General features: G+C 46.4%; 2 protein-coding genes across 2 annotated transcripts; both read left to right on the forward strand.

Annotated features, from left to right (window-relative positions):
- On the forward strand, positions 1 to 7,272 carry LOC101076831 (transketolase-like). Its single transcript, XM_003973232.2, has 14 exons — positions 1 to 284; positions 1,019 to 1,136; positions 1,238 to 1,351; positions 1,433 to 1,530; positions 2,152 to 2,343; positions 2,432 to 2,550; positions 2,643 to 2,839; positions 2,922 to 3,086; positions 3,595 to 3,751; positions 4,131 to 4,261; positions 4,332 to 4,415; positions 4,501 to 4,594; positions 4,983 to 5,105; positions 6,197 to 7,272. Exons 1-14 carry the CDS (start codon positions 178 to 180, stop codon positions 6,382 to 6,384), a joined length of 1,887 nt encoding a protein of 628 aa, XP_003973281.1. The 5' UTR covers positions 1 to 177; the 3' UTR covers positions 6,385 to 7,272.
- A 329-nt stretch (positions 7,273 to 7,601) lies between these two features.
- On the forward strand, positions 7,602 to 18,094 carry LOC101072004 (protein bicaudal D homolog 2-like). Its single transcript, XM_029827365.1, has 8 exons — positions 7,602 to 8,310; positions 12,836 to 13,048; positions 13,534 to 13,686; positions 14,160 to 14,609; positions 14,736 to 15,737; positions 15,914 to 16,065; positions 16,387 to 16,618; positions 16,874 to 18,094. The coding sequence occupies exons 1-8, from the start codon at positions 8,071 to 8,073 to the stop codon at positions 16,874 to 16,876; spliced, it is 2,445 nt and encodes an 814-aa protein (XP_029683225.1). The 5' UTR covers positions 7,602 to 8,070; the 3' UTR covers positions 16,877 to 18,094.
- The last annotated feature ends 98 nt before the right edge of the window (positions 18,095 to 18,192 follow it).

Below are 18,192 nucleotides of genomic sequence, written 5' to 3' on the forward strand. Positions count from 1 at the left end.
CTGACAGGATAAATCCAGCCAGTCGTCCATGTTCACTCTCTTTCTCTCTGCTGCCATCCCTCACACACATACACACAGACACACACACACGAACACAGGTGTGCTTCTTCATCACACACAGTTGAAATCTTGATTTTGGCACTTTTCTGCTACTGAGGAACTTGACATTTCGCCTTCATGGAGGATTATCACAAACCGGACCAACAAACATTGCAGGCACTGAGGAACATCGCCAACCGCCTCCGGATCAACTCCATCAAGGCGACAACTGCAGCAGGCAGCGGGTGAGTGGCGCACTCACACGGTCTCATATGAATCAAAACTGGACAAAATGGACATTTCATATATGTTAACTGTCTGCAAATGATCATCGACATGCTTGACTGTCAAGCTGAAGGGTGCACGTATGAACATGTTTAATACATGTAGACTCGTTGATGAATGCAAGTGAAAGGCCAAAGGACAAAATGTCCTGTCTTTGTTCTTCTCCTCTCATCCACAAACACAGAAACAACGCTCTCCATTGAACATCTGCTAATTACGTCGACAAATAAAATATCACTACAGCAAATACCACAGTCCATTTACTGTATTTTGGTTTGGCTATTTTATTTAAAACATTGAACATGCTGCATTTTTTCCCCTTCAATCTCCTTTATGGGTTTTTTTGGTGCTGCACGCAAGCGTCGCATCAAGTGACCTTAAAAGTCAGCATATATTTTTCAGTATGCAATATTTCAAAGTAAAACATTTAGCAGGATAAAAATTTGAACGCATTATTTTTCATCATTTGGAAATACAATTTTAGATGTGAGGATATGTGGATTTCTCTCACAGGTTGTTATGCATTCAAAATTTTCTAAATGGTAAAAAATAACCATTTTGTGGTGGGATTGCTGGTTGGATTTAGACAGCTGTGAAAGTCTTTAAATGCTCTAAATGTGATCAAGCCGAAGCTGCTTGACTTGACTCTGTTTTGGATTTTTCTGAACACGCACCACTTTGTTTCGATTCCCAGACACCCAACATCATGCTGCAGTGTGGCAGAGATCATGTCGGTGCTGTTTTTCCACACCATGAAGTATCGTTACGACGATCCACGGAACTTCAACAATGACCGCTTCATCATGTCAAAGGTTAGAACACCTCTGTCCTCTGTCCTCTGTCCTTTGGCTCTGGCATTTGGATGTTTTCCTGGGAGAATTAAAGATAACCATGTTTGTTCTCTCTGCTTTAGGGTCATGCAGCTCCAGCTCTCTATTCCATGTGGGTGGAAGCGGGCTTTCTGAAGGAGACGGAGCTGCTCAGTCTGTGTCATGTTGACTCCACCATGGAGAGCCACTCAACCTACGTAGGTCCCAAACCGTGGAAAGAACGAGCATAGCGCAATTGTCGTTCTGGTTCATTTGTGCCTGTGTTGTTTTCATTGTAGAAGCATCAGCTCATGGACTTGGCCACTGGCTCTATAGGGCAGGGTCTCGGCGTGGCCTGTGGAATGGCTTACACTGGAAAATACTTTGACAGATCGAGGTAATCCTCCACCAATATCGTAACTCCACTGTTTTTTTTAAATAGCTTTGACCAGTTACTACCCATTTTTGCATCTTTAAATTTTCTGTGATGTGTGTGTTTGTGTGTTTTAATGTATTTCTGGATTTGTTTGGCACAAACCTGAGCTAGGTAGCAGGAGACAAACAGCGCTTCATTCGAATGGGTTCTGTGGATGTGCGCTGCGGCTACATGCTGTTCCCCTACAATTCTTCTGCTCTAATAATCACAGGGCTAGAAGTCATATCTCAGTTTTTTTTATCTCCCTACATCAGATTCAGCCATCAGATATCTATCTGCAGCTCTGTTTCTCTCTATTGCAACTCAAGTTAAGCCTCCTCATTAGTGTTGACACAAACATCTGATCCGTGCCTCACAATATATGAAAACAGATTGTTCTTAAGGATTTTATTTTTATAGGAAGATATGGAATTCAGGGCCGACACCCTTGAACAGCCTCTGGGATCTTCCATTGTGCCACAGCTGGCTCCCGGCCCAGCTGTCAGATTGTGTAAAGAGAGTCTGAATGGAAAATTGTCAGAGAACTGTTAGGTGTGATTTGCCTTCCCAGCATCCCTCATTTCGCTCTGTTGTCCTCCTCAGTTACCGGGTCTACTGCCTGATGGGGGATGGTGAAATGTCTGAGGGTGCGGTCTGGGAGGCCATGTCGTTTGCCTCCTATTACCAGCTTGACAACCTGGTGGCCATCATGGACATCAACCGCCTGGGGCAGTGTGACTCTGCCCCCCTGCAGCATCATGTGGAGAAATATCAGAAACGCTGTGAAGCTTTTGGGTAAATACAATATATGTGGCATTAAACCAAAGAAAAGTTTGTCTGCGCAACAAACGTATCAGCCAAACTCATGTCCTTGTGTGTGTAGCTGGCATGCCATTGTCGTGGATGGACACAGCGTAGAGGAGCTGTGCAAAGCTCTGAGTCAGCCGCGCCATCAACCCACAGCCATCATTGCTAAAACCATCAAGGGGAAAGGCATTCCGGGTAATCGTGTACACCTCATCTGCAAATGCATCTCACTCACATTAGCAGAAGTGTTCAGACCTGAGTGACAACCTGGGCCCATGTGGTTTCAGCTGCAGAGGATAAGATCGGGTGGCATGCCAAACCTCTCCCCAAAGACATGGCCGACATGGTGATTAAGGACCTGCAGAGCCGTGTCACAAACAGCAGCAAGCATCTGTACCCTTCCACTCCCATCGAGGACTCACCGCCGGTGAGCCTGAGGAACATCAGGATGCCGAGTGCACCCAGCTACAAGGCTGGAGAAAAGGTCTGCCTCCTGTGAACAAACAAGCACACAACCCATGTCGTTCAGGCTTCCTAAAATCATTAAACAAATGATCTCTTCACAGATATCAACAAGGAAAGCATATGGGATGGCACTGGCCAAGCTGGGCCGCTACAATGAACGCGTTGTGGCGCTTGATGGGGATACCAACAATCTGACCTTCTCTGAGATCTTCAAGAATGAGCATCCAAACCGCTATGTGGAGTGCTACATCGCTCAGCAAAACATGGTATGTTCCCTCGCAAGTTACAAGCTTGTGTAGATTCTCTTCTCGTTCTTTAATCTTCTGATTTGTGATTAATCTATTCATCTTCTTTATCTGTAATTATAAACCAGAAAGAATAGTGTTTGCGTGCATGCTATTTAATCGTATCTAATTTAACCGATGTAGAATAAGGATTTTACCCTGGTCATCATAGTTACCTGATCTTAGGTCAGTAAAATGAAGCGACACATGAATTCTTTGCAATGCTGCAGCTCCAGCAGCAGCCAACCTTAATGTAGGTCAGGCGTGTGGGTGATGGTAAGCAGTCACGACAGGCGTATTCAGAAGTAAAATATTAATCAGAGGGTGGGGCCATCTGGCTGAATGCACATGAAAGGTTTATGGTTGAATGCAAATAGTTCTTAAAGGCTGCACAGACAATGCTGATTCCAGGCATGAATTCTTTTCCCCCCTCAGCTCGAACACTGACAGCACACAAACTGATATGAGACTCTTTAAATTCTTGCTTCAGGTCAGTGTTGCCATGGGATGCGCTGCCCGTGAGAGGAACCTTGTTTTTGCCAGCACTCTCGCATCCTTTTTCACCCGTGCCTACGACCAGCTTCGCATCGCGGCCATCTCGGACAGCAGCATCAATTTGTGTGGCTCCCACTGCGGCCTGTCCACTGGTTAGTGAGATGCCACCGGTGAACCGTGCACAGCGCTCTGCCGCCCTCTCTTTTCCTCGACCCTCCACACGTCTTCACCGAATTCACCTTTTTGTCCCTCTCACCAATTTTCCACACTATCCCCAGGAGATAAACGTGTCATCTGCCCGTATTTGTGATCCTCTTGTTCCCTCTAAGCCTGTGCTTTCCCTCACTTAACCCCTTTGGCCCAGTCACCCTCTTCTCTCCCTTCTTGTCTCCTCTGGAAGCTGTAAGCAGAGAACCAGTACAGGTAGAACACTGCATGTGCACACAGATCTGCATGTGTCAGCACACCCGGTGTTTCACAGGTTGCTCCATTTCGGAATGTTGGATATGAAAAGCTGTACTTGTCCTGCAGGAGAAGAAGGCCCATCTCTGATGGGCCTGGAGGACATGGCCATGTTCAGGGCCATTCCCACGGCAACCATATTGTACCCCAGCGACGGCGTGTCCACAGAGAAGGCTGTAGAGTTGGCTGCGTGCACTAAGGTTTGTGAGACAGACGTGCATCATAACCCCTATTTGGGTTCCACTGGCTGTATTCTTCATCTCTGCACAGGGTGTTTGCTACATCCGCACCAGCTGCCAGGACAGCGCCATCATCTACAACAGCAACGAGGACTTCCACGTGGGCCAGGCTAAGGTGAGGAGCACAGCAGGGGGGACAGGCTTGGTTATAAAATAAGAACATTACCAAGTAAATAAAAACACAAATCTGCCGTTCCCAGGTGGTGTACCAGAGCAAAGACGACCAGGTGACTGTTGTGGCAGCTGGACTGACTTTGCATGAGGCTCTGGCAGCTGCTGAGCATTTAAAGAAAGGTAAATGCCTTCAGCAATATACGTTTGGCTATGTTGGCAAAATAATACGAAAATTCACTGAGGTCTCCAAAAGTCTGCTTTTTTCCTTTCATCATCAAAATCATCTACTGTATTTATTTAATTGGTAATAATTAATATTTAGATACAGGGAATCTCAATAGGTTTCAATTCTGATTGCAGAAATCATCATTAATATTCAGATATGATTTGTTTAAATTTGCTTATTATTGAAGATAATCACCAAATACCAGTAAATTAGTAGATGTTTTTAACTTTCATACTGGTGTTACTTCCACATTTGCACTGGGAACAAAGTGTTCCCTTAATTGTTCTCAATTGTTCTTAATTGGTCTTTTGTCAAACTTTGCTGACCTGACTTCCTCTCCAGAGCGGATCTCAGTCAGGGTCATTGATCCTTTCACAATCAAGCCACTGGACATCAAAACCATCATGGACCACACTCGTGCCACGAGGGGCCGTATCCTCACCGTGGAAGACCACTACTGTGAAGGTGGGTATCAGTTTTGTCCGTGTTAAATGGCCTGCCAACATCCTGAGCGCAGCACAGTCAGGGCTCTGTCCCTGGCGTCTGACCTCGGGCGTGCTGAGGTGGCATGTTTCAATTGGTTCAACAGCAGAGGCGCCGTGCAGTGGCTCTTGCCTACTGGCTGATGAGACACTGAATGTCGCGCGCCCTCTTTGGAGACAAGGTACGGCATCGTGGTGCATTTTGCAAGTGCAAGAGTCAGTGAGGAAGAGTGCTGTCAGCTCTCCTTAGCCAAGCCATGCCCACAGGCTTCGCTTTGACCCAGATACCACAGACAGGCTTGTGTCTGATAAGAGAAACACATGGGTGAGAGCACGAACTCCACTAACAAAGGACATTTGGGTACGAACAGGCCACAGGAGATTTAATGTGTATTTTAGGTGGCCTCGTTTGAATTTAACTATTAAAAAATAAATCTATTTTTTTTTAAAAACAGGACCAAAAAATGAAGGACCCTGAGATCAATCAATCAATCAATCAATCAATCAATCAATCAATCAATCAATCAATCAATCAATCAATCAATAATTTTATCAGTCAGTCAGTCAGTCAGTCAGTCAGTCAGTCAGTCAGTCAGTCAGTCAGTCAGTCAGTCAGTCTGTCACGCACGCACACACACACACACACACACACACACACATATATGAATACAGATCGTAGCCCTGGCTAGTGTTCTCTAAAATGCAGGACGTACCCAGAGATGGACAATAATTATAAAATAGATATTTTGTTATCAAGGCATTACTAGACTAATGACTAATAATAAATAATTTTATTAAAAGTTGCTGTTCATAAATGTTGGACCTTATATTACAGGTAAATAAAATCTATATCGCGTGAGGAGTCTGTGGGTCTAGAAAATATGAAAAATCCCAGGAATTCCACTATATGGCTATTGTTTGAAGAGTGTAGAAAGAAAAAAGATGCTTTCTACTTCTGTTATTCAACATTATTCTCTGTAGTAGTTGGATTAGAGACCATGTAAATGTTTAAATTAGGAGATCTCCTTCAAGGATTCAGCAGTGATGCTGTCCATGTTTCTGTATTGTCCTCAGGCGGCCTCGGTGAGGCCGTGTCCTCGGCCATGGTCAACGAGTCCGGCTTCACCGTGCACCGTCTGGCAGTGTCTCACATTCCTCGCAGCGGCAAACCTCACGAGCTGCTCAAGGTCTATGGCATCGACAGGGACGCCATCATCCAGGGAGTCCGCAAGATGCTCAGCAGCTCTACTAATGCCAAGTAACCTCATCTGAGCCCCACCCACTTCTCCTCCCTCATGAGAAGATGCCCAGTCCTGTATGGTTTTGTCTCATCTGACACCCAGCCCTTTGAAATCCTTGACTGTGATTCACCCCAAGTATGTACTGAAGTGATGTGATTTTGTGCCGTACACCCTGACGTAGACACCCACCTCCACCTTCCTTTCGACGCGTTCATCACATCACATGCAAGAACAAGCACACCAATTCAATCACATGTATGTTAATATCTTTATAACTGAAGCAACTTTGTTATCGCTGGTTGTTCAACTGCAGGAAATGTGCGTAATAATGCCGCCATGGTTTCTTGTGATGATTTTTTAAAATCCTATTTAATCAACTTGGTTTAACTGGCAATGGTTTTATATTGTTCTAATGTAGGTCTGGGTGGGGCAGAACTTTGAAGTGTTCATTATGACAGAATGTCAGAAATAAATGTGTTGTTTGTAGAAGGTAGAAATAATAGTTAATTGTAGGTAGGTTATAAAGAGGGACCATTCAGTTTCATGTCATGTAATCTGTTGTTGTGTTCAAGTCATTTCTTTTCAGCACTGTTTTTGGCTTACTGTTTTTTTAAGGTAATCATAGTCATGACACATTCACAGCATGGTGTTCAAATGATGTTCATTTGTACTTACTGTACAACAGGAACATACCCACAACGTAAATAAAAAACAAAAAAACATATGCTCAGTAGTATATATTTTACATTAATCACAGAGCTGACAGCCATTCAAGCACTGGACATGTAAAATATTGCTGAGTACAATGAGTAACTTACATCGTACTTGTAAACCCCTTAAACACTTTCTTTGTTACTTGAACTTTTCTATGTACCTTGCTTTAATGTAATAAAGTTCTTCACATTTGGTTTGGAGTGTTTGTAGTTAATCATAGTTAATACCAGCTTTTAAGATTGCTGTACGGAGAGGAATGACAGTAGAACTTAGGACAGAATAAATACATTGATATAAAATTACAGCTAAATCTAATGTTCATGATTACTTATGTGTGTAATATAGTATTGTATATTATACTTACATTATTACCTTTCTAGATAATCCATCATCATTGGGAGTAATAGTTATTCATGCATAATAAAAATAGATTGTTTTTAAGTAATCGACGCAATTACAGAAAATGCAAATACAATCAATGCATTCGTCAAATTTTTATTCTTTTGTTGTACATCCAGGCATACTCCCCGAGGAGTATGTAATGTCAACATAGTGCCTCTAGATGGCACCGCAACACTATCAGCAAACCGTAGTCAAACCCACGAAATGCACTCTGGTACTTGAAGTCATGATGCAATCGGAAGCGTGTTGTAGTTGTTCTACTGAGGCAGTGCGTAAAACTACATTTCCCTGACTGGATGCACACGTTTGAATGTCGTTTATTGGTAGCTTTTTCCAGTCGATGATCTCAACTTAAGTTTTCTGTCAGCTTCACAGAGAGGCTGAGGAAACTCCTGGAGAATGACAAAAGTGTCCTTTCGGCTGGCCGTTTTCGAAGAGCGCAGCGGAAAGGGGAAATAAGCGCCTTTTGAGTGCTCACGATGCGATTCAAACAAAGACGGTGACAATCTGCGGTGTCGGTGGTGTGTTCTACGCTGATCCTGTTAGCCAGGGCTTGGTCCCGTTACACTGGAGTGTCGGCGGCACACCAAGATGTCTATGGAGGAGCAGGAATGTGCCGACGCGGTGCTGGTGACAGAGGCCGGGCCGCAGTGGCTTCGAGCCGAGGTAGACCGTCTCACCCGAGAGCTTCGTGAAACGACCCATGAAAAGATCCAGGCAGCTGAATATGGACTGGCGGTGCTGGAGGAGAAGCAGCAGCTGAAGCAGCGATTTGATGAGTTGGAAACGGACTACGAGGCGGTTCGACACGAACTGGATCAGCTAAAAGAGGTAAGCCGAGGTTCGAGACACTAACGATGGAATTTGTAAATTAAACGGTGTATTTTTTTTCTCTCCAAATATATATATATATATATATATATAACACGGGTAGTTGGTTCCGATTCTTAGCAGCCTGTGGAATCATAATCGGGGGAATGTATCATTTATCAGTAAAGTTCTGCTGTAATTTCCATAATAAAGCCATAAAAGTCTGACATATTCTTAATTACTCATATTATGTTGCGTGAAACTTCCTGTGACATAAAATATTGGTCCAAAACCCCCTTTTGTCCTACTTGGCTCCTGTAGAAAAGTTGTTTTCACTTCCCGTCATATTTTTAAGATGACAAGACATTAGAATTAAAATATTGATGACTCAGAGCTAAGTTGTTGTCATCAGCCCTTATGTTTCAATAGCTCCTTCACATGTGGAATCATTGCCTTTTTTCTGATGGGATCACAAAAATGAACAATCCATCCATCCATTCTCTACCGCTTATCCGGGGTCAGGTCGCGGGGGCAGCAGCCTAAGGAGAGAAGCCCAGACTTCCCTCTCCCCAGCCACCTCCTCCAGCTCATCCGGAGGGATCCCCAGGCGTTCCCAGGCCAGCCGAGAGACATAGTCTCTCCAACGTGTCCTGGGTCTCCCCGGGGGTCTCCTACCGGAGGGACATGCCCTGAACACCTCACCAGGGAGGCGTCCAGGGGGCATCCTGACTAGATGCCCAAGCCACCCCATCTGGCTCCTCTCAACGCGGAGGAGCAGAGGCTCTACTCCGAGCTCCTCCCGGATGGCAGAGCTTCTCACCCTATCTCTAAGGGAGAGCCCAGCCACCCTACGGAGGAAGCTCATTTCAGCCGCTTGTACCCGTGATCTTGTTCTTTCGGTCATTACCCAAAGCTCATGACCATAGGTGAGGGTAGGAACGAAGATCGACCGGTAAATCGAGAGCTTCGCCTTTCGGCTCAGCTCTCTCTTCACCACAACGGACCGGTGCAGAGTCCGCATTACTGTGGACGCCGCACCGATCCGCCTGTCGATCTCCCGCTCCATTCTTCCCTCACTCGTGAACAAGACCCCGAGGTACTTAAACTCCTCCACTTGGGGCAGGATCTCCTCCTTTACCCGGAGAAGGCACTCAACCTTTTTCCGGTCGAGAACCATGGCCTCGGATTTGGAGGTGCTGATTCTCATCCCAGCCGCTTCACATGCGGCGGCGAACCGATCCAGTGATAGTTGGAGGTCACGGGCCGATGAAGCCAACAGGACCACATCATCCGCAAAAAGCCCCCTCCCTGGGCTGCCACCTTATTGTGGTGGAGGGGTTTGCGTGTCCCAATGATCCTAGGAGCTCCGTTGTCTGGGGCTATATGCCCCTGGTAGGGCCACCCATGGCAAACAGGTCCTAGGTGAGGGACCAGACAAAGCGTAGCCCAGGACCCCCTAATGATGCTGAACAACATTGGTGCCAAGTTTCCCTTGCCTGGATGCGGGTCACCGGGGCCCCCTCCTGGAGCCAGGCCTGGGGGTGGGGCACGTTGGCGAGCGCCTGGTGGCCGGACCTCTGCCCATGGAGTCCGGCCGGGCGCAGCCCGAAGAGGCAACATGGGACCCCCTTCCCGTGGGCTCACCACCTGCAGGAGGGGCCAAGGGGGTCGGGTGCATTGTGTTTTGGGTAGCAGCCGGAGGCAGGGACCTTGGCGGTCTGATTCCCGGCTGCACAAACTGGCTCTAGGGACATGGAATGTCACCTCTCTGGTGGGAAAGGAGCCTGAGTTGGTGCGCGAGGTTGAGAAGTTCCGACTAGATATAGTTGGCCTCACCTCGACGCACGGCAAGGGCTCTGGAACCAGTCTTCTTGAGAGGGGTTGGACTCTCTACCACTCTGGAGTTGCCGATGGTGAGAGGCGACGAGCAGGGGTGGCAATTCTGGTTGCTCCCCAGCTCAGTGCCTGTGTATTGGAGTTTACCCCGGTGGATGAGAGGGTAGCCTCCCTTCGCCTTCGGGTGGGGGGACGGATCCTGACTGTTGTTTGTGCCTATGGTCCAAACAGCAGTTCAGCGTATCCACCCTTTTTGGAGTCCTTAGAGGGAGTGCTGGAGAGTGCCCCTTCTGGGGGCTCCCTCGTCCTCCTGGGTGACTTCAATGCTCACGTTGGCAATGACAGTGTGACCTGGAGAGGTGTGATTGGGAAGAACGGCCCCCCTGATCTGAACCCGAGTGGTGTTTTGTTATTGGACTTCTGTGCTCGTCTCAGATTGTCCATAACGAACACCTTGTTCAGACATAAAGGCGTCCACATGTGCACTTGGCACCAGGACGCCTTAGGCCGCAGATCGATGATCGACTTTGTGGTTGTGTCATCGGATTTGCGACCGCATGTTCTGGACACTCGGGTGAAGAGAGGGGCGGAGCTGTCAACTGATCACCACCTGGTGGTGAGTTGGCTCCGATGGTGGGGAAGGATGCCGGACAGACCTGGCAGGCCCAAACGTGTTGTGAGGGTCTGCTGGGAACGCCTGGCAGAGTCCCCTGTCAGAAGGAGCTTCAACTCACGCCTCCGGGAGAGCTTTGACCATGTCCCGGGGGAGGCGGGGGACATTGAGTCCGAGTGGACCGTGTTCCGTGCCTCCATTGTTGAGGCAGCTGACCGGTGCTGTGGCCGCAAGGTGGTTGGTGCCTGTTGTGGCGGCAATGCCGTGAGGGATGCCGTCAAGCTGAAGAAGGAGTCGTATCGGGCCTTACTGGCCTGTGGGACTCCTGAGGCAGCAGATGGGTACCGGCGTGCCAAGCGGAGTGCAGCTACGGCGGTTGCCGAGGCAAAGACTCGGGCATGGGAAGAGTTCGGTGAGGCCATGGAGAACGACTTTCGGACGGCCTCGAAAAGGTTCTGGACCACCATCCGGCGTCTGAGGAGGGGGAAGCAGTGCACTGTCACCACTGTGTATAGTGGTGATGGTGTGCTGCTGACCTCAACTCGGGATGTTGTGGATCGGTGGAAGGAATACTTCGAGGACCTCCTCAATCCCACCAACACGCCTTCCAGTGAGGAAGTAGGGCCTGGGGACCTGGAGATGGGCTCTCGTATCTCCGGGGCTGAAGTTGCCGAGGTAGTTAAAAAACTCCTCGGTGGCAAGGCCCCGGGGGTGGATGAGATCCGCCCAGAGTCCCTTAAGGCTCTGGATGTTGTAGGGCTGTCGTGGTTGACTCGACTCTGCAACATCGCGTGGACATCGGGGGCAGTGCCGCTGGATTGGCAGACCGGGGTGGTAGTCCCTCTTTTTAAGAAGGGGGACCGGAGGGTGTGTTCCAACTATAGGGGGATCACACTCCTCAGCCTCCCTGGTAAGGTCTATTCAGGGGTACTGGAGAGGAGGGTCCGCCGGATAGTCGAACCTCAGATTCAGGAGGAGCAATGTGGTTTTCTGGGCGTGGAACAGTGGACCAGCTCTACACCCTCCGCAGGGTCTTCGAGGGTGCATGGGAGTTTGCCCAACCAGTCCACATGTGTTTTGTGGACTTGGAGAAGGCATTCGACCGTGTCCCTCGGGGGGTCCTGTGGGGGGTCCTCCGAGAGTATGGGGTGTCGGGCCCGCTGATACGGGCTGTCCGCTCCCTGTACGATCGGTGCCAGAGTTTGGTCCGAATTGCTGGCAGTAAGTCGAAAAATGAACAAAACAGCTTTTAAAAAAATCCTTCTTTTTGATGTAATGTGATCTTGTGTGGGGGAAAAAAAATCCCACTAATTGTGTCATGTCGTCAAAGCTTTTTTCAGTGTAATCAAAGCTTCAATCCTTCCGATGAATTGCTCATTCTAATATGGATGTGGCATTAATCACATGCAGATTTACAATGTGGAACTGACTCATGTCCTACGTGATTTTCCTAAATTGACGTGTTTTCTTTCAGGATCGTCTTTGTTCCTGTTACGTTATTTTCTGAGGGTATTTAACAGAGGAGTCACTCTTCTCCATCAGTTTTATCTCGTGACTCTGCTGCTTCTCTCTTTTTTTTTAAATCGGCGTATATCCATGAATTATCCATCAGCACCTGCTTTCATATTGGGCGGTTGGCTGCTGCACGACAGCATCACTGCAAGCCTTTTGTGTCATCTCAGTTTGGCAATCAGAAATTATTCTGATTGCATTATTAACTATTAATGCGTTGCTGCCAGTAGAACAAACTAAAGCTAAGGTCTGTCTGGTGTGCGTCTTTAGTGCAGTAAAATGTCCACACTGGCGGTGACCTCCATTAGACCCACTTCTCGACGCTGACTGGAGCAGATTGCAAAAAGGCTTGTGCCACTGGTTCTATGACCTTCTGTCAAATTTGTTTTAGTGCTTAACAACAAAAAGTGTTTAATTTGTGATGAACTCTGTCAGGTCTGGTTTATTGCGTTTATCAAAGGATAGCATGAGCATAAAAGCTGCTTTACATGTTTAATTCTCCACATTATCTCAATTAACCCCTTAATAAAAGTTGGTTTGGCCTGTTTTTTCTTTTTTTTTAAATCTCTTCTCTTTTCTCCTCAGGCATTTGGCCAGGCTTACTCGACCCACAGGAAGGTGGCAGCTGATGGCGAGAGCAGGGAAGAGTCACTGATCCTTGAATCTGCCAGTAAGGAGGCGCTTTACCAGCAGAAGCTCCTGGAACAGCAGAATGAACTCAGACAGGCCAAAGCCTCCTTCACCAGCGTGCAGGCTGAAAATGAACGTCTGGCTTCAATCATCCTGGACATGAGAGAGGTGTTTAGCTATAAAATCTGAATGTGAGCTGTGCTTTAATTCTGCCCACAGTTGTAAACGGTCGACGGAGACTCCTGATGCACACTGAAAATACAAATGCGATGCTTCTGAGAGCTGAGACACAGGCTTGAAGACTAGAACGCCAATAGATGTCCAGGGTAGACTGAAGGGGGGGTTGTTCTACTAGCAGGACTGCAGTGAAGCCAGCAGGAACGATGATGTAATGGTCCTCTCTGAGTGACACAAAGGCACTTTTCTGCGTGGCATATTGGCAGGTGTCCGTCTTGGTCCCTGTTCTTCTCACCCGGCATGTCTGCATCAAACACAGTGTGGTCACAATTAAAGTCACAGTAATCAGTTACGGTGGTGTTGTTCAGGCCTTTTGTTTTCTGCCCCTTTTCGCAGTTCGTGATCATGAGCTGGTCACAATTAGCAATCAGAGAAGTGTTTGTGATGCGTAACAACCAATCTCCCCACATGTTTAGAATTCAGAGCTGGCAGAGCTGCAGCGAGGTCAGCTGCGGGATGACATCAGAGAGTACAAGGTGCGGGAAGCTCGTCTGCTGCAGGATTACAGCGAGCTGGAGGAGGAAAACATCTCCTTTCAGAAGCAAGTGTCTGTGCTGAGGCAGAACCAGGTGAGACCAGCAAGGTGGTACGTGTGGGTGTTGAATTACATACTTATTGTTATTTAAAGATTAAAGGAACAGTTGATTATTCAATTTGAATTTTTAAATAAAAAATACTTTTGGCTTTCATTTAAAAGTGAAATTACTGACATCCTAGGGCGTTGGTACTTTTGCTTTGTTGGCAACTTGGCTGAGAAGTGGAGGGTTCTCGACTTGACCCCCAGTGCAGACAAAACATGGAAGGTGTTCTGGTAGTAGGGTAAGGTGCCAGAACACCTTCAGAGCACTGCCGAGGTACCCTTGAGCAAGGTACCGAGTCAACAAATGCTCATATAGGGCCCTGTGATGAACTGGCAACTCACCCGTGGGTGGACTCTGCCTTCACTTATTGTGTAACCTCCCTGTGACCCCGAAAGGGATAAAACGGTTAAGAGACGAGATTACTGACATCCTTTCTTTGGTATCTTTTCCTATCTGCTAAGGTGGAATTTGAAGGTCTCAAACACGAGATCCGCAGGCTGGAAGAGGACTCCCAGTGTCTCCACAGTCAGCTGGAGGAAGCCGTGCGCCTGAGGGAAATCAGTGAGCGACAGTTGACAGAGGCCTTGGAAACGATTAAAACGGAGCGTGAGCAGAAGGCCACCCTGCGAAAAGAGCTCTCCCACTACATGACAATCGGCGGATCGGTGTACAACGGCTCATTCAGCATCTCCATCGACAACCTGAAACTCCACGAGGATCCCTCCGCCGCCACCGAGCCCGACAACGACGATCTAATCCGAGGCTTTGAAAATGGCTTGCTGAAGGCGAGCGAAGACGACGATGACAACAAGAGATTGGAAGCTTTCAAGCCGGCTCCGAGCCTGGTGGACGACCTGCTGAGTGAGCTCAACATCTGCGAGATTCAGAAACTGAAACAGCAGCTTATGCAGGTACGAACACGAGATTGCCCACGCACATTTGTGAATTTATCAGTTGATGCTATAACAGCTTAAAAAGAAAAAAAATATTTTTGGAGAAGCAGTTGTGTTCACTGAAAATATGTTTGTCTTGTCAAGGTGGAGAGGGAGAAAGTAGTCCTTATCAACTCTCTCCAGGAGAGCCAGAAGCAGCTAGAACAGGCCTACGGGACAGTGTCTGAACAAAAGGAAACGGTCAACAGACTTACTGAGAATCTGAGTGCAATGAGGAAACTTCAGGCCAGTAAGGAGCGCCAGTCTGCCCTCGACAGCGAAAAAGACAGAGACAGCCACGACGACGGAGACTACTATGAGCTCGATATAAACGGGCCTGAGATTCTGCAGTGCAAGTACACGGTGGCCATGTCAGAAGCCGGAGAGCTGAGGCAGGAGCTGAAGACTCTGAAGGGAAAGTACGAGAAGTGTCGAAATCAGTATGAAGAGGAGCAGGCCCGACTGGAGGGTGACGTCCAGGAGTTGAGGTCAAAGTTGCAAACCGTGGAAAAGATCAGCCAGTTGGATAAAGCACAAATGGCTCGTCTGGAAAAAGAGCTCCGTCTGGTCAGTGAGGCTGCAGGAGAGTCGCTGGGCAGCCTTAACGTAGCCCAGGACGAGCTCATATCCTTCAGTGAAGAGTTAGCCAATCTGTACAACCACGTGTGTATGTGCAACAATGAGACCCCTAACCGCGTCATGTTGGACTACTACAAGCAGGGCAAAGCTATTATAAAGAAGGGGCAAGAAGGGAAAGAGCACCAGTCTTCCTTACTTCTCAGTAATGGGATGCTTGAGACCGAGGTTAAAAATTCCCAATCGGCCAACACCTCGACTACGCTGGCTCCTGCCCCGGAGCAACGGCCAGAGCCAATGAACATCTACAACCTTGTAGCTATCATCAGGGACCAAATTCGACACCTACAGCAGGCGGTGGACCGCACCACAGACCTTTCACGTCAGAGACTCGCCAATATGGAGCTGAGCTCTGTTGCAGACAAGGACAAAGAGGCTTGTATGGAAGAGATCCTCAAACTCAAGTCCCTGCTTAGCACCAAAAGGGAGCAGATCGCTACACTCAGAGCTGTGCTCAAAGCAAACAAGCAGGTCAGAAAACCGCTCTGTGCGTCTACATCAACACTGCGTGTATTTGATAATGTTCCACATGTGTGCTTTGGTTCAGAGAAGTGATGTTCATTGTACTCCAGAACAGGCTTGTCCAGAAATTTTCAGTATGATTTTTATCAGCACAAGAATTAATAATTATATCTGGTTTCCTTTAGACGGCTGAGGTTGCTCTGGCCAACCTGAAGAGTAAATATGACAGTGAAAAGGCCATGGTGACGGAGACGATGATGAAACTCCGTAATGAACTCAAGGCATTAAAAGAGGATGCTGCTACGTTCTCTTCTCTTCGAGCTATGTTTGCGACAAGGTAAAATTATTTATAATCACTGGTTTGTTCCCACCATGACATCTGTTGGACTGGAACATGAACTTCCGAAAGTATAAATAATCGAAATATTGGTGTTTGTACTGAATGCATTTTGCCTCTGGAAAGCCACAAAGCATGCTGGGAAACTTCTGATGTAATAGTTGTGCGAGCCAGGCAAAGACATCCTCCCATCTGGAAAACGCAGTCTGGGAGAAGGAGAAAACGTGGAACAGCAGGAGCGTTTGCAGGCGAAACTGCGCCCCCTGCTGGAATGAATGTTGTCCTGTAACGGTTGACCTTTGCCTTCCCTCTCCGTCTCAGGTGTGACGAGTACGTGACACAGTTGGACGACATGCAGAGGCAGCTGGCTGCGGCAGAGGATGAAAAGAAAACCCTGAACTCTCTGTTGCGCATGGCCATCCAGCAGAAACTGGCCCTGACGCAGCGCCTGGAGGATTTGGAGTTTGACCACGAGCAGGCACGTCGCAGCAGCGCTGCAGCAGCGTGTGGAAAGGGCAAAACAAAGGGCAAAGGAGGCTTTTCTACCCATCATGTGAGTGAACCTGTCCATAGATCCCCAATTTCTGCAAAGCTTGGAATTTTTAAATGCTTTTTTAAATTTCACTTTTTGTAGCCATTATAGCTCAAATGAAATGCAAAAGTTCAGCCTTTTTAAACTGTCATGGTGTGTTTTTCTTTTGAATGTTTTTCTTTTAATATGGTGAGATGATTTTTTTTAAAATCTTGTCTTTTAATCTTGTCTTGTCTTTTAATCTTGTCTGTTTTTAATCTATTCTTGTCTTTTCAGTAAACTCATCTCGAGTGGTGTTCTGTAGGAGCTCCATCAGTGTGACTGTTATCCTCACCAATTCTCCACTCGTCATGGTTGATACAACATTCTTGCAGACTCAAGAATTGCATCTAACAGTTTGTGCCAAGGACTTTTTTTTAAAGTGCTGGAATTATTCCTTTTAATTGTATTCTACTCATGTCTGCAGCTTGAAAGAAGACTCCAGCAGTCCAGTGCATTTCTTTAATGGCTCATCTTATGGGTCTATATTCTCATTGACCCAGGTTTAAGCACTAAAATGAGTATTTGCTGATGCCTGTTTTACCCTGACTGAGCACTTTTATCGTGTTTGCTCTTAGGTAAATTCTTTTATTTTTTATCTAAAACAGTACTAATTTTAGTATTATATCTTGTTTGTGCATGTTTATCTGACAGATTTATTGACATTCTACATGTTTTCAATTATTTATTTTTATTATAAAATCATAGATTATGTGATCATTTAAAAAAAACAATGGTATGCTCAACCTAGGTCAACATAAAAAAGCTTCTATGCCTTGGTTTTATTTTTATTAATTTGGCCTTAGATCTAGAGGTGCCTTTCAGACAGCCAATAGAAGCAACAGATCTTCATCACAATTTCTGTTTGTTTTATTATCTTGACCGTGCAATTATGAAGCATCAATTTGAAGGTCTGAACTCGGATTCCTTTGTGAGCGCTTCTCATTTGTAGACATTGCAGTTGGAGATTTAAGGTATGCTTGTGATTACAGAAATGTATTAATACAAAACGTATTTAAAGATTTCTAAGTTAAGGTCAGATGTTAATAGTATTCATAAACTTTATTCTTGAAGAGTTTTCTTTTTAAATGTGCATTAATGTAATACCACTTTTTTTTTATAAACTTAAAGTCCATTGTCTGCAAATAAGCCTGCCATGCTATTGTATGTTTTTGATGTTCATGTGCAATTTGCATGACAAGGGAAAGCAAACTGAAAACTGATTATCTCAAAGTAGGCAATATTGTTCTTACACAAAAAGTATTCTTGTCTCCATCCAGGCTATTGCATGTCTATTGTTGTCCTCATAATTTCACGAGGGAGTGTTTCTTGGAAGTGTCCAATTGGAATTAAAATATTGACAGACTTCTGGTAAAACACTAACAAAATCCATGACCGTTTCACTGTTTGCTAACAACTGTGGTGTGTTTGGGGGGAATAAATATGATTTTATCAGTACTGGGTTGGCTAATTTATTTTAATGAAACAACAGCCAATGTTCTACATCTACAATGCATTATTTGTTTTTAATCTATGGATTTCACACATATGACAGT

The sequence above is a fragment of the Takifugu rubripes genome, chromosome 19 (genome assembly GCF_901000725.2).
Source record: "Takifugu rubripes chromosome 19, fTakRub1.2, whole genome shotgun sequence".
Lineage (NCBI taxonomy): Eukaryota > Metazoa > Chordata > Actinopteri > Tetraodontiformes > Tetraodontidae > Takifugu > Takifugu rubripes.